The sequence below is a fragment of the Brachyhypopomus gauderio genome, chromosome 18 (genome assembly GCF_052324685.1).
Source record: "Brachyhypopomus gauderio isolate BG-103 chromosome 18, BGAUD_0.2, whole genome shotgun sequence".
NCBI classification, from domain to species: domain Eukaryota; kingdom Metazoa; phylum Chordata; class Actinopteri; order Gymnotiformes; family Hypopomidae; genus Brachyhypopomus; species Brachyhypopomus gauderio.
Genome location: NC_135228.1, coordinates 19,351,239 through 19,365,065, shown reverse-complemented (window position 1 = coordinate 19,365,065; position 13,827 = coordinate 19,351,239). Strand labels below are relative to the sequence as shown.

The window sequence follows — 13,827 nt, the reverse complement described above, 5'->3', positions numbered from 1 at the left end:
AGTCAGACTAAAGTGCTCAAAGCAAATTAGTCTGCAACAAAAGACCCTGTGGGGAGGAAGAGTACCTAGAGACTCCACATTTTAAAAGTCCATCAAACTCACAGCATTCACTGTATAATTGGAACTAGAACATCACAGCACAGAAACACTACAATTAAAGAGCTGAAATGTAATGTAACGGAATTAAAGTCATTGATTAATCACTCTGATATAGTGTCTAATTTTCCAACTGCACAATAGGTTCCAAAGACATTTGTGACGGATGAACACACTTGACTTAAGTTAAATAAAAACGGGATCCGTTATGTTCACTCAAGCGTCTGCTCACTGACATCTCTCATAGTCCCTTAATAGCGGAGTGCATGTCTTAGTGTGTGATGTAAAGTGTAGTCTGGATGCTCTTATTCTGACACTTTCGAGTGTAAAGAAAACTGTGCTGTAAAAAAGTATGCCTTGAGGCTCATTATATAATGGAACCTGTTTTTCATCCTCCCTCTGTAAGAGCTGATGAGACAGCGGGGAGCCCATCTTTCTTCAGGTAACTACAGACCTCTGGTCTTATTTACCATGACTGAATGGCACATCATTGAATGTGACGCACATGTTTATTGTAACAAGACAGTATAATGAAAATGGGTATAAAGCAATATTCACACTATATATTCTGTGTCACTTAGATAACCAAAAGCAACAATCAAAACAAATTATTCTTCTGTCACTCATTAACTAAGGTGATGAAATTTTCCACGTGCCCTATTTGTTTACTTTGTAGATAATACTGCCATCCATCTACATAAAAGGGCATTGCAGTTTAGTCATATAAACGTAAACGACCTGAAAAACTGAAAAACGATGATCCAAACCTCTTGCATCACAATGTTAAATGTAAATAAGTGAAAATTACACGCTTTTCTTATATTACAAAACAAGATTTTTTTTTCTAGTGATACGTTTTTTTTACCATTTTAAATGTACTCATGTTAAAACCACCAATATGTCTTTGACAAGAACTTGCAAGCATACATTCACGAACCAGAATTATTACATCTTTGAACTATATAATGAAACTTACTGTCAAACACCTGAAACTATCATTTATAAGCAATACAACCAAGGACTTGTAGCTTTTGTAAAGGTAATGTATACTGATAACTTAAATCAACATGTGATACTATAACTATGAACCATCCTAACCATGTTTTAACATGGCTTGCTATGGAGGTTGAAGAGTCCTCTCCCCATGGTCAGTACTGCAGGAGGATATGCTGCACTCTGGGCCACACCTGCCATGATGGAGAGGGGTTGTGAGACTGACTCCAGACCATCAGAATCAGCTCCGTCTACCTTGGTCTTTCTTAGACTCTGCGTGGACACCAGGCTATCTCTGGAAGCCATTACAGGTGCAGGAAGTGTGAGGCCCCTCCCTAACCCAGGGACAGCTGTGATGGTGAAGGCAATCTCTTTACCTGGCAGACTGCCTCTCCCAAGTGCTGTGAAATTAATGGTATCTTGTGTTGACTCGGGCGGTGTGGCGAAACGGCCTACGAGCGGCTCCGGAGAGGCCGAGGCTCTTTCCGGAAGAGCGTGGCCAGGAACAGTGGCCTTTCCTGGGCCAGCGTGCTTCTGACTCTCCTTGTCTGGCTCTGAGGCAGGTTTGCAGTTGTAGCGCTCCAGGAGACCATCCTCTGTTACAGGGTAGTGCTTTTTAGCCCACTCCTGTCTCTCCTTCCAAGTCACTTCCAGCTCTCGCAGTTCCCTGGGGAGTGCCAGTCCACTCTTACCAATGTGCTGCGTATGCACCGACTCCTCTCGACCACAGCGCAGGTAGGAGTTCACCATGCCGGTGTAGTCTGACATGAGAGCATCAAGCAACACTAATCGCAGGGGTTGCAGATGGATGACTGACAGGGCCATGACCTTCAGCAGGGGAGCAGGACAAGGGCGGACAAACCAAGCCTCTTTATCCTCACTAGTGAGCTGGGCTTTGATCCTGAGAGAGGAAAGGTGGGATGAATGCATTTTCAGATGAAGGCTCACCACCTCCTCCAGTGTGCTGAGCCTGTCTGGCATGAACCCACCTGTCTCTGTGTAGAAGCACATAACGTCTGCAATCTGCGTGTCAAACACATTGGTGAGATTCACTCCAAACTGTGCCATCAGACACCCAGCAATTCCGCAAGAGTCGTACGTGATCTTCAGTATGTGATTACTTTCCAAAATCATGGAGAGTCCATTCTTGAATGCTCTACCCCCAAGCAACAAGATGTCAAATAGGTAGACCTTATTTTTAGTTGCAATTTGCAGCCAACAAAGTCTTTCGTGTTGAAATGCACCAATTCCATCGATTCCAATTCCAACTGCCTGTTGTTTCTGAATATGCATCACCGCAGGGCCAAACTTCTCATGGAACTCATCAATGACCACATAATTTACATACTGCTCATCTTCATCATCAACTATTAGCTTGCTCCTATATGGCTGAAACTCTGCTACAGTGAGTTGTCCAGTGTTTTGGTCTCCATTGGGGTTTGCAGGGTCTTGTTTTAAAGCGCTGGGAAATTCCACGTTGAGAATTTCGTGCCCCAAAAAGAGTTTCGTCCCGAGAAGCTTTGTGCCACTTTTAACTTCAACCACGTCCTCTAAAATGATGGTCTTGTTCAGATTAATGCGTCGCACCACGCCAACAAACGCACCACTGCTCGTGGTAAGCTTAATACACTTTCTCTTAAAGGAATCTAAAAACTGGTAGTCATCCAAAGACGCCATTTTTTTTAATCGCAATAATGTAAATTAATGGACAAATGTAGACGTCCATAAGCCAGTTTGATGGTTTTGTACTTCACGTTACCGGCGACCGACGTCGCTGTTCGTTTCTGCAGCGAATGGAGGCCTTGAGCGGAAGTGACGTCACGACACCCCTCCAGTTTTAAAAACATTTGAGACCTGAACGCGGTATCTTAGACTTTTATGCTTAAAATTGTTCACTGTTTAGTAGTGGGGTAATGAATATTCATGACGTGTTTTTTATCATATAAACAAAAAAAAAACGTTAGTTTGCTGATTTTTTTTTAACCAAGACTGAGGTAACGTTGGTTAACCAGCTAGCTAGCTAACAGTAACGGCTAAGCTAACACCAACGGATAGCTAGCCTGGTTAGCTCGCTAACTATCAGCGGTGTAGTTTGCTGGCTAGTTAACGTGCCTCATTTCAGTCAAAGTTGTACTTTTTTTGTAAATTACCGTAGACGTAATCTGTAAATAAACAATATTTTCGGTTGGCTAGCCGCTCCGTCTAGCTATGTCAGGGTGTAAAAGCAGACAGCCAATAGCGTGGCAGCTTGTTGGGTAGTCCAGCCTCGCTAGCACATGTAGCTCGTCAGTTAACTAAATCACTTGACACTGACTTCTCTGAATTGCTGTATCATTTCAGTAAGGCTGTGGTATCTAACCTGTTATCTGTTCTCAGGGGAGGCACTGGTTTGCAGTTTGTGATCAGCGATGACTGCGCCAGCCGTACAGCAACCCAGTTATCTTCTGGTAAACGTTGGAGAATGACAGCTTGTGTGAAGTACCATTTGAGAAACACAGGCAGACCGTTCATTTACTTTCCTTACGTGTCGTGCAGGCGAATCTAAAAGCTGACTGGAACATCAAACCACTTATTCAGCGATGTCAGGAGTTGGTGAAAGTAATAGATGACTATCCTGCTAAGGTAAATATAAGTGCGTTGTGCATTCATAGCATTCCGCTTCAGTCTAAAATGTGCAGTTCCCACTGTTGATGAAGCTTCTCTAATATCACAAGCATAGAAGCCAAGGTATCATTTTTGGGTCACATGATTGGGGATATTGGGGGAATTTTGTTTGTTGCATCTTTTACTTTTTACATCTATTTTATCAAAATGTTATGTTCACTCTTTCCACGTGCAATGTGAGTGGTTGTTATGGTTATTTGAGTGGTCTATTTTTACATACAAAATAGGTCATGGAGATGAAACTTTTAAGTCTGAAAGTAAAGGAAAAGTCAGTGAGCTTGACATTGTGATTTCAAAAATCCAGTGGGAACCGTGGATAAACAGTGCTATTTTAGTTTTCAGTGATGCAGCTGTTAAATTCATCAGTGCTACAAAGAATTAGTTGACTACATTACTGGGCACAAGAGTCAGTTGTTTATCTAATCATAAACATCTAATGTGAAATGTCACATGTATTGTGTGCACATGCTCAATCCCTTGTATTTACTATTGAGTAATTATGTGTGATTTTGGCACTCGGTGGATAAAATGCCACAGCATACGTGTTCATGTCTAAATTAGACTCTCTTGAATGAATAGGAGTTGCATCTCGTCTTCCCTTGGCTGGTTGAGAGTATCTTTGGCAGCCTAGATGGTGTGATTGTGGGCTGGAACCTTCGATTTTTGCACACCCGCATGAACGAGTACAATGTCGTCATGGAATTCCTTGAACCAAGGTCAGCTCTGCATGCCTGTGTGATTGATTCTCTGTTTTGTCCTAGCAGCTGTGACCTTTGCCTGCCAGAAATGGATTTACAAAATATAGTATGGTAATGCTAGTGTGTAGGTTTTAAACACGAGTGGGTATGTAATATCTGTTCAACAGTGGCCCCATGATGAAGTTGGTCTACAAGTTGCAAGCAGAGGACTACAAATATGATATCCCCATTAGTTATCTGCCAGTAAGTCTAAACAGTACTTGGATAGTAGATTTCCTGCTCTGCATTATCAGTTTATCTGAAAAATTGATATAATGTGGCTGTGTTCTCTTTAGGGTCCTGTAAAGGCGTCCATTCAGGAGGGTGTCCTCCCCGATTGCCTCCTGTTTCACAACAAGCTTCAGTTCCCCTTATCAGGCCTGCTAACACTAAGTATGCCTCTTAGTGTCTTTTTCTTCTTTTCCATGTTTAATATTTTATGCTTATTATATCAGTCTGTATCTCAAATGACCGCCATCCTTTCATCTCTCCAAGATCCATTTGAATATTACATGTTCAACTTTGCCTCCAGTCTCATAGCACCAAAGGTAACTTTCTCTGATGTCTGTGAGTGATGGTGCTTTAACATGTGAGGTTTTCTTATATATATTGTATTAGCTCTAATAGGGCTTCACTGTCAAATTGCAGAACTTCCCTCCTGGGCAGCAAGGAAGCTATTCGGATAGTGCTTACTTTGTTCTTGTTGATGCCTACCTCAAGCACTTCTTACCTACAGAGGGCAACGTGCCCCCATCTCCGTTTTCTGATCCTAGGGGGTCTGTGGCACCGCCTGCTCCGAGGTATTTTACTCTTCAGTTTTAGTTCAATCTTAGTTACCTGGGTGCATGGAAACCTTTTTGGTGATTTGGCATGACCAAATCAAATTGACATTAGACAATTGGAGGGTGCAATTTGAATTGCATTTGAAAGATTGCATGTGGGCACAACGGGGGTGGAGTGTTTATTGTTGCTCTGTGTCCCAGGCCCCCCAGCGTGCCTTTCGTTGGCTATGGTGGGCACAGCACCAGCCTCCTGAAGCGTCACATCTCCCATCAGCCCTCTGTAAATGCTGACCCTGCCGCTCAGGAGATCTGGAGGTCCGAAACTCTTTTGCAGGTAAAAACTTGTGCACATCACATTCTGGCGTACATTTAATCTTTAAGCAAGAATTTATAGTTGTGTGAAGAGGGGCCTGTGAAGGTTGTGAATTTCAATAAATTCTAACTTCAGCTCCTTATGGTTCCTTGGAGGAGTTCCCTACCGCACTAGAGCACTGTTGGAGGAGATAGTAAATAATGAATGTGGGGTGTTTATTTGACATTGATGGGGGAGGGGGTGGGGATACATCTCCAGTGGAGGTGTAATCATGTTCTTGAATCCTTTTCCCATTTTGAAACGCTGTTACATTTCTCCTTGACACTCTTTTTCCAAACTATAATTTACTTTCTATTATGCACTTACGCTGCTGTTGATGATGAATGGAGTTGAGAGACCCAGCATGCGAGCTTCAGATCATCTTCTCCCCGTTTGGCTGCACAGGTGTTTGTGGAGATGTGGCTCCATCACTACTCTCTAGAGATGTACCAGAAGCTGCAGTCTCCTCAGGTGAAGGTAAGAGTGTTCTCCACTGCTCCTCCACCACCGCACGGCTGGCTGGGCACCTTCACCCTCCTCCCCGCTGCGTGGGGGTCACAGCACGAGTACCTCCCACACAGACACGCCCTTCCCCACCTCATATGCTACATGACGACACGCACATATTTAGACATGGGCAGACGGCACGTTCTCCTCCTCGGTCTCCTGCTCAGTCTCCTCTTGGCCTCTCTTCTGTAACCGCTAGACAAATGTAATGTCAATCAATTTACTGGGGGCATTTTTCATTTTTCTTTCCCCATTTTTTTAAGACTCTACATGCTTCAAAGGTTCAACTGGGCTGAATTCAGCATATAAAGGATATTCCTCTGTATTTGTTCTCATTGCTGGTAGATCAAACACTTGTGATTTAAGAGAGGGCCTAACCGAGCTGTGGACTGGTTATTGGAGTTTCTGACCATTTTCCATTACTTAAAGGCAGGCTTTCTTTCCCTTTGGGTTGTGTAGCAGATGGCATAGCAATCATGCTGCATTGCACAAATTTGGCATGTGATTCTGCTTCAGCGTCTCCTTTTCTTGAGCATGATGTGTTGTCTTGGCTCCTTGACCGTTCCTCTCTTTGGCTGTGGATCGTTTTGAAGTTGTTTTTTTTCTGCTTGCTGGATTCTGAGCTGCTGTGGTGACCATTTACTCTGTGAGTCCGCTAATCTAGTCAGTGTTTCTTAAGATTAGACTGCCTCCAGTCAGCCCTAAGCACCTAAGTGTTCTAGGTGCTTTGCTTTTATGCACATTTTACTGCGTAGCAGAGATTAATAGGTAATCGCCAGTTTAATCTAGTATCTTCATTATGATTCTGTTGGACAGAGCCTGTTTTATGAAGTGTATATGATGGAGCTATTAAAGATTATGACAAACATAAACTGGCGACTGCCTCCATTATGGTTCATCTGTATTTAAAAAAAACGATGCAGTGCCTCCTTTTCTTCTTTGGCCAAAATTATGGGATGCGTTTTGTCTTGGGGAGAGTCATCTGGCGCAGTATTTCAATAATGTACAGAAGGTTGTGGGTTTAATTGTATTTATTTTTAATAGTGTTGTCGATAGCGATTGCATTATAAAAGCCACTGTAAATGTACCGTGTGAAAAGGACTGGACTGCTGCATCATTTTCATGCCATTTGTGTCTCTGTGGTCAATATTGTTTTTGTTTTTGTTTTTTCCTTGTCATTTATCTTTGTTTACTTCCATTCTGATTCTTACCTCATCCAACCTATTCTTGGATTGCACTCTATCCTTTTTTTTTTCTCCCCTCATGTTCACCTTCCCACACCTTCTCTCTCCTCCTCTCTCTCTCTCTCCCTCCCTCTCTCTCTCTTTCTTTTTCTCCTCCCCTTCTGTGTCCCCCCTTCCCTCTTTGTGATGATGGGTCCTTCAGCTGGCGTTGCTGCAGTACCGCCTCAGTATGTCCAGCATGCTGTGCCAACCCCCCGCCCCGCCAGGCTCTGGGACCCTGCACACATACCAAGTACTTCTACCTTTTCATTTGGTTGTAAGGGCTTCCTGGAGGTAACTTTAGAGGGCAAGAAGGTCAGGTTTCCTGAAGAAGGAGCAGGGAACAGTGCCCTTGTATACTACTCATGCCCAAAAACACAAGACAGGGGTGTTTGTCATAGCTAAGGATTACTGTTCATGTGGACGTGGTGCTTGCTGTGAATGTGGTTTACCAAAAAAGCCGTTTTTGGTGTGGTTCTAAGGGCCATGTGGTGATCTGGGGGGGGGGCTTTTCTGATCTCAGTTCTTTGTTCGGAGTGCATGTGTGGTTTTTGTTGTGATTTTAACATGTCTTATGTGTTTGTGGTTTGTGTTCAGTTTTTCTTTTAATTATAGCTTGTATGCAAATCCTACTACACTTCACACTACACACTGCCCAAACAGGTTTAGATGGTTTTAAACCTCTGCACATTTAGCATTTTTGCACAATATTAATTCTTGTAAGACGCATACATTAAAGTGTGATTCTAAATTGAATAAAAATATATAAAATGTAAAGGATATGGCTATGTAAGCCTATACTCGTTTTGTGATTGTGTAATTGTGCGGCAATTCCCCAGGAGCCGTTCAGCCCCACAGAGGAGCACATTCTGGTGGTCCGTCTCCTTGTCAAACACCTGCATGCCTTCTCCAACAGCCTGAAACAGGAGCAGGCCTCCTCCTCTCCCTCCACGCACTCCCACGCCAGCCCCTTGGAGGAGTTCAAGAGGTGAGCTTCGCTGGTGGTTCTCACCAACTCTGCAAACATGCAACTTAGCCGTAACTATTAAATGCAGAGTCATAAGGGGAGGTGTTGTCCCCTCTGGGAGCAGCAGAGTTGATGCAGTACGGTTGCCTTTACTGCTCTGTCAATATGTTTATTGCTTCTCTTCGTCCACCAGAGTGGTAGTACAGAGATTTGTTCAGCAGAAGCTGTATGTCTTCCTGCAACATTGCTTTGGTCACTGGCCTCTTGATGCCTCCTTCAGAGCGGTAAGTGTTTCAACAATATGGACCCCCCCCCCCCCCCCTTTTAGGAAGTATTGTAGAATACAAGTTATTATATAATCTTCTGTTTTATGAATATGGATTGTTGTATTCTGTATTGTTAGTTTTCAGGTAGAAATTCAGTATTTATGGGATGTCAAGCTTATTGTTGTCTCATGTTTGCAGGTGTTGGAAACATGGCTGAGTTACATCCAGCCCTGGAGGTACACAGGAGAGAAGAACCCCCAGCCAGATGTCCAGAACAGGACTGTCCCTGATAAATGGTAACGTCTGTGACCGCCCGCACTGTCAAATAAGACCTGTATTTCACTGACAATCACTGAAGACTGCTTGCTTGCAGTCATGTTGCTAGTTGCTATTCATTTATTTTTACAGGGCTTCCTTTGTTCAGGAAAATCTGCTCATGTACACAAAGCTCTTCCAGGGTTTCCTCAATCGAGCCATACGCACCGATCTTGTCAATGCCAAAAATGCACTGATGGTCTTCAGGGTGGCCAAAGTCTTTGCTCAGCCAAACCTACCAGAGATGATACAGAAAGGTGAGAGGAAAGATGCCCATTAATGCTCATTAGTGAACTTTTGTGTCTGTTGTAGCACCAGCTGCTTCAGCAGGGCGTTCCTCTGACCACTGCTTACATCTACCTTAGTCTTTGTGTTTTTGTGCCAGAATATCTAGATTCTGTCTTATTTCTTTTTAGTCTTCAGTTGTTCACTGCTTTAATATATATTGCTCGTGGTTATTTAATTATGAAGACATTCATTCATTGCTCTTTGCAATCAAGATCTACAATACATTTCATTTTTCTACACATGCGTGGTACCTCATCAGTTTTCCCCCTGAGGAAAAACACATGCATTCAGCAACACTGAAGTGAGTTTTGATATATAGATGGAATATATAGCAAGTGTACTCTGCTGGGGTTGGAGAGCGTAGTTTGAGCCACTAGTGATTGGTAAATGGTGATGTGTTCCATTTTGTTCATTTGATTCACTCGTGTTGAGGAGAGAGAAAAAGAGGGGGGGGGAAAGTGTGGGTTATTTGGGGGAATAATCGCTAAGGATCTATAAATTCAAAGAAATGGCACTTGAAATTTAAAATAGTCACTGGGCTACACTGCATTCATTACGTGGAGCGGAAACGCTATTGCGTATTCATAAATCAGTGCTGAAAAAGGGCACAGATGGAGGTACCACTCTCATGAAGATCCATCCTGAAGTGCTTTCAAGGAAATACATTTTTGCCTCTTTTGTCTTCAGGAGAACAGCTGTTCCTGGAACCTGAACATGTGCTCCACCACCGCCAGGCCCGGGTGTTCCTCACACCTGCACACGGAGGCAGCTTCTTGTCGTCCCGCCAGCCCTCAGGGACGGACGCCGTCTTCAAAGTCAAGAGTCACGTATACAGCCTGGAGGGGCAGGACTGCCAGTACAAGCAGATGTTTGGCAGTGAGCTGCGTGCAGTGGTGAGCAAAGAAATGTGGACACGGCAGTATGGTACAGAGACGCGACCACGGAGTTAACGAGAGTCTTAAATGTTTGATCGCAGTATTTTACAAACTCATTGCGTGGAGAGGTGGACTGTAGTGTGAAAGAGGGCCTTGGTTTCTGTTTGTCGTTCCCTTGATCCTCCGCAGGTGTTGAAGCTGGTCCAGATCATAGCTCAGGCCCGGCAGACTGCCAAGCGAATTTCTGATCACTCGGCTGAAGTGGCCGCAAACAACTCCTTTCTTTCCTGGTTTAGCATGAGCTCCTCAGATCCCAGCTACACGTTTAATGGAGGAGAGGCCGAAGATATGGGAGAATGTGTTAAAAAGACTCATGAATTCTTGGACAAGGCCCTGGACTACTTGTGTCAGATATTTCGGGTAGGTCCGTTCACGACGTAATGCCCCTGCATGATCTGTCTGCATGCAAACATTCGCAGGTTTTATTGACCATTTTAATCAGTTGAGCATATGGGATCCATCACGTACACTTTGATGTATTTATCTTCCTAATGGTTCCGTTGTAATTGGTGATGGTTGTTTTTGTAGTTGAATTCAGGGCAGCTGTCTCAGCTAATGGCAAACTTGGAATCATCAGAAGATGAAGGGGGATCCAAGCAGCTGCCAGATTGCATCCAGACCGAAAATGGCTGTGTGCTCACAGATTTGGGTAGACTACAGGTAAGGCTTTAGAACGGGCAATTATACCAGGACTTGCCCCTCGTTGAACTTGGGTTTAAGCTGTGTGTGTGTGTGTGTGTGTGTGTGTGTATAATCTTCTGTCTGTGATTGTTTTGTTGCAGATCATTAATGGTCTTCGTCGATTTGAGATAGAGTATCAAGGAGATCCAGAGCTTCAGCCAATAAGAAGCTATGAAAACGCTCATTTGGTGCGGCTAATGTTCAGGGTCTCCTCTTTTGTCAACGAGAGGGTAAGACTGCTCCATCTCTCCTTTACCACGGATACGGCCCTCGCACCCGTCGCCGATGTCCCTCACGTACTTTTATTTCTCACGCAGCTGGGTGACCACATGGAGGCGCTGTGCTCTCGGCGGGACTTCCTGGGCCGTGTGGCCGGATATTACCTGAAGGGCGCGTCCGCAGGGCCGGAGCAGCGACGGAGGAGCCCGGTGACCCGGCGGGTGCCTGGATGTCCCCAGCGAGCACGGCTCAGCCTGCGTCCGTTGGCCAGCTACCGCGTGCTGCTGACGCTACTGATGTTCTACCTGCTCCTGGCTCTCTTCTCCTTCGGGCCTCTCTCCAGCACCGCCCTCATTCTGCTCGTCGGACTTCTCTATGAACTGCTGTTGATTTTGTTTGCTGATAAACCCAAAGTACAGTAACTACCCAGTGTTTCTTTTATTTTATTATTTTTTTCCTTTCATTGTTGTACATGGGAGGGAGATGCATCTGCCTAAACTTAAGGAATGAATATTTATTATGCCAGAGATCGAACAGAACTTGGACGTCAGAAGGTTTTTAAATGTTTTAATGGAAGGTGTGAATTGTTTCAATACTTATTCATTGTTATTTTGAAGTTTTACTTATGATTTAAGTCCAGATGTTCTTGTCTTTTGTACTGCTCATATACATTTGTCTTGTCGAATTTGATCAAAACTTTGCCTCCATCTCTCACATTCACTATAAATATGCACATTGAACAGGGTGGCATGATCGTTGTTGGTAATTCGATATAACTCAGATGTGCTTCATTGCTAAGAGATGCAGAGCTGACCTTAGAGCCAGTATCGTTAAGACTTTCTAATTTGAGCCTAATGTCTCACTCTTGAATCTTTAATTTTAAAAAATAAACAATGAATTTTTTTTTATTCCACCAAAGATCCATCTTCTACCATTAGATTTAGACTGTTACTGCCAGGATTTTTCACACCAAAGATTTTAAAATGGGGAGAATGTGTTGAAGCACATTTTGGAGGCTTTTAAGGGGCTGCAGACGCACGCGCTGCAGGAGGAACGTTCGTGCAGCTTGAAATAGACCAGTTCAAACGGGTAAGCTTCAAGTAGCACTAAATCTGTCAAACGCGTACCAATTTCTTTCTAGTCGTTTTTTACTAGAAAGAAATGTGGAACCTAGATTATTTTGCACAGTTAATACCGCAGGTTTGGTTAAAGTAATTTTTCATTAGCGTTAATACAACTTGCCCCAACACCAGAGCTTCATGTTGACTGAATGCCACTGTATAATGATGGTTGTGGGGCGGCCCAGTATGAATCAGCAAAAAGGGTTTATGTAGCCACAGCCCACGGTTCGTCTGGTATCACTTTACGAAACTGACAAACCACAGACACCGTCGCAAGATTTTTCATGAGATGTTTACATGAAATTGCCTTTTTGGAAAAAGGGTGACGTGTCGCCTGACTGATAAGGTTTTAAAACGTACTTTACAATGGCGTAAATCTTTAGTGGCCCTTTCAATGCCGTATGTTATTAGAACTGCTTCAGGATGATCGTGGAGACTTTAGCACTCCATTTGCTCCAATTGCTTTTTCTAAGCCATTCTTACTTGGAAACTGGAACCAGCTACTTAGGGTCCATTAACAAGGGGCAAAAATACTGGACCCAGGACAACACTGCAGTCAGCAAGAGGAATGTTCTGTGAGCAAACATTAAAAGACACTTCATTGCCCCAAGATGCCGACCTTGGGTAACTAATGCAAGCTCAATGCAATACATTAACACAGAATGTCAAAAATGTGAAATGATATGATATACAAACTGGTTGGTGCAGTTGTGTTTACTGAGTTACACCCAGGCTTGTTAGCACATTGTCAATGACTGTGAAAACATTTTCGCAGTCAGACAGGATGCAGAGGCAAGGCCACAGAACATCAGAGCGCTCTGCTGCAGCAGGCCGAGGAAGCACCCAAGGCCAAAAGGAGAATCGTCACCTTAGTCCCCCTACGGATCCACTACAATTCAGCCCAGCCCCCACGAGCACCCGCCCTGCAGGAGAATGCATTTATCATTCAGCACCTCTACAATGCCAACAGCCTGCAGTCCCAGGAAGTGAGTGTACCAATCCCTGACGTCGCCCATTTTCATGCTGTGCAGAAACACCTCAGGAGTGGTTTGTGCCTTTACCAGATAACGCTCCTTAAGGCTGTTCTCAGAAACATTGTCGTCAACAAGAAAATCAGCCCAGAGGATTACAATTTTGACCAAAGCCTATCTTACAGAGATGAAAAGGTAAACAAATATTTCTATTTCTCACATTTTAATGTACTTCAATAAAAGTCAAATTACATTCTTTACAATTTCACTCTTTCACAGACTTGAAGAGACAGAGAAGTTTCCCCAAGTTACCTTTCTTCCCACTGCCCAAAAGAAGGTGTGTTGCCATTTTCCAGTTTATATTAAGTATCTTTCAATATGGCTACCTGTCTTAAAGTTACTTTCACTGGCCGACTCTCTTGGACAGACCCGTGTGTCAGGCCAACGTGCCAGAGTGAGTGATACTTCCAGCTCTCAAACAGCCTCAGCACCAGCTATGCCGACAGACAGCGGAGAAATCGAGCTGTTCAAAGAAGTCATTTACAAAGAGCGCCAACATGAACCATTCATACAGTTACCAACTGTGTTTCTGGACGGTTTTGGCCAAGTATGCAATGTTATTTGTACAGAACACATTTCAAATTATAAATGCAAAATCTTGGCTTAATGGTTGCCTTAAAAAACACAGGGATTTGCTAAATCTACTTGAG

At 43.7% G+C, this 13,827-nt stretch overlaps 2 protein-coding genes across 6 annotated transcripts; one reads left to right on the top strand and one right to left on the bottom strand.

Annotated features, from left to right (window-relative positions):
- Window positions 1-592: 592 nt before the first annotated feature.
- Window positions 593-2,999, bottom strand: exd1 (exonuclease 3'-5' domain containing 1). Its single transcript, XM_076980615.1, has one exon. It carries the CDS (start codon window positions 2,764-2,766, stop codon window positions 1,201-1,203), a length of 1,566 nt encoding a protein of 521 aa, XP_076836730.1. The 5' UTR covers window positions 2,767-2,999; the 3' UTR covers window positions 593-1,200.
- Window positions 2,864-13,818, top strand: smpd4 (sphingomyelin phosphodiesterase 4). 5 transcript variants are annotated; one of them, XM_076980610.1, is made up of 21 exons: window positions 2,864-2,952; window positions 3,466-3,536; window positions 3,625-3,711; window positions 4,333-4,469; window positions 4,619-4,694; window positions 4,787-4,883; window positions 4,986-5,038; window positions 5,139-5,290; window positions 5,474-5,606; window positions 6,030-6,101; window positions 7,518-7,607; window positions 8,194-8,342; window positions 8,515-8,605; window positions 8,786-8,883; window positions 8,996-9,159; window positions 9,878-10,083; window positions 10,255-10,485; window positions 10,654-10,785; window positions 10,908-11,036; window positions 11,124-13,312; window positions 13,397-13,818. In XM_076980610.1, exons 2-20 carry the CDS (start codon window positions 3,498-3,500, stop codon window positions 11,445-11,447), a joined length of 2,460 nt encoding a protein of 819 aa, XP_076836725.1. In that variant the 5' UTR covers window positions 2,864-2,952; window positions 3,466-3,497; the 3' UTR covers window positions 11,448-13,312; window positions 13,397-13,818. The 5 variants fall into 5 exon arrangements, with proteins under 5 accessions (XP_076836725.1, XP_076836727.1, XP_076836726.1 ...); XM_076980612.1 differs by having other exon boundaries at window positions 2,935-2,999; XM_076980611.1 differs by lacking the exon at window positions 2,864-2,952 and adding an exon at window positions 2,967-3,083.
- Window positions 13,819-13,827: the final 9 nt, after the last annotated feature.

Coding starts and splice junctions, on each gene's coding strand:
- exd1 (XM_076980615.1), bottom strand. CDS start 2,766: ATGGCGTCTTTGGATGACTACCAGTTTTTAGATTCCTTTAAGAGAAAG.
- smpd4 (XM_076980610.1), top strand. CDS start 3,498: ATGACTGCGCCAGCCGTACAGCAACCCAGTTATCTTCTG. Junction 8,884..8,995: donor AGGACTGTCCCTGATAAATG/GTAACGTCTGTG, acceptor TTATTTTTACAG/GGCTTCCTTTGTTCAGGAAA. Junction 10,084..10,254: donor GCAGTGAGCTGCGTGCAGTG/GTGAGCAAAGAA, acceptor GATCCTCCGCAG/GTGTTGAAGCTGGTCCAGAT.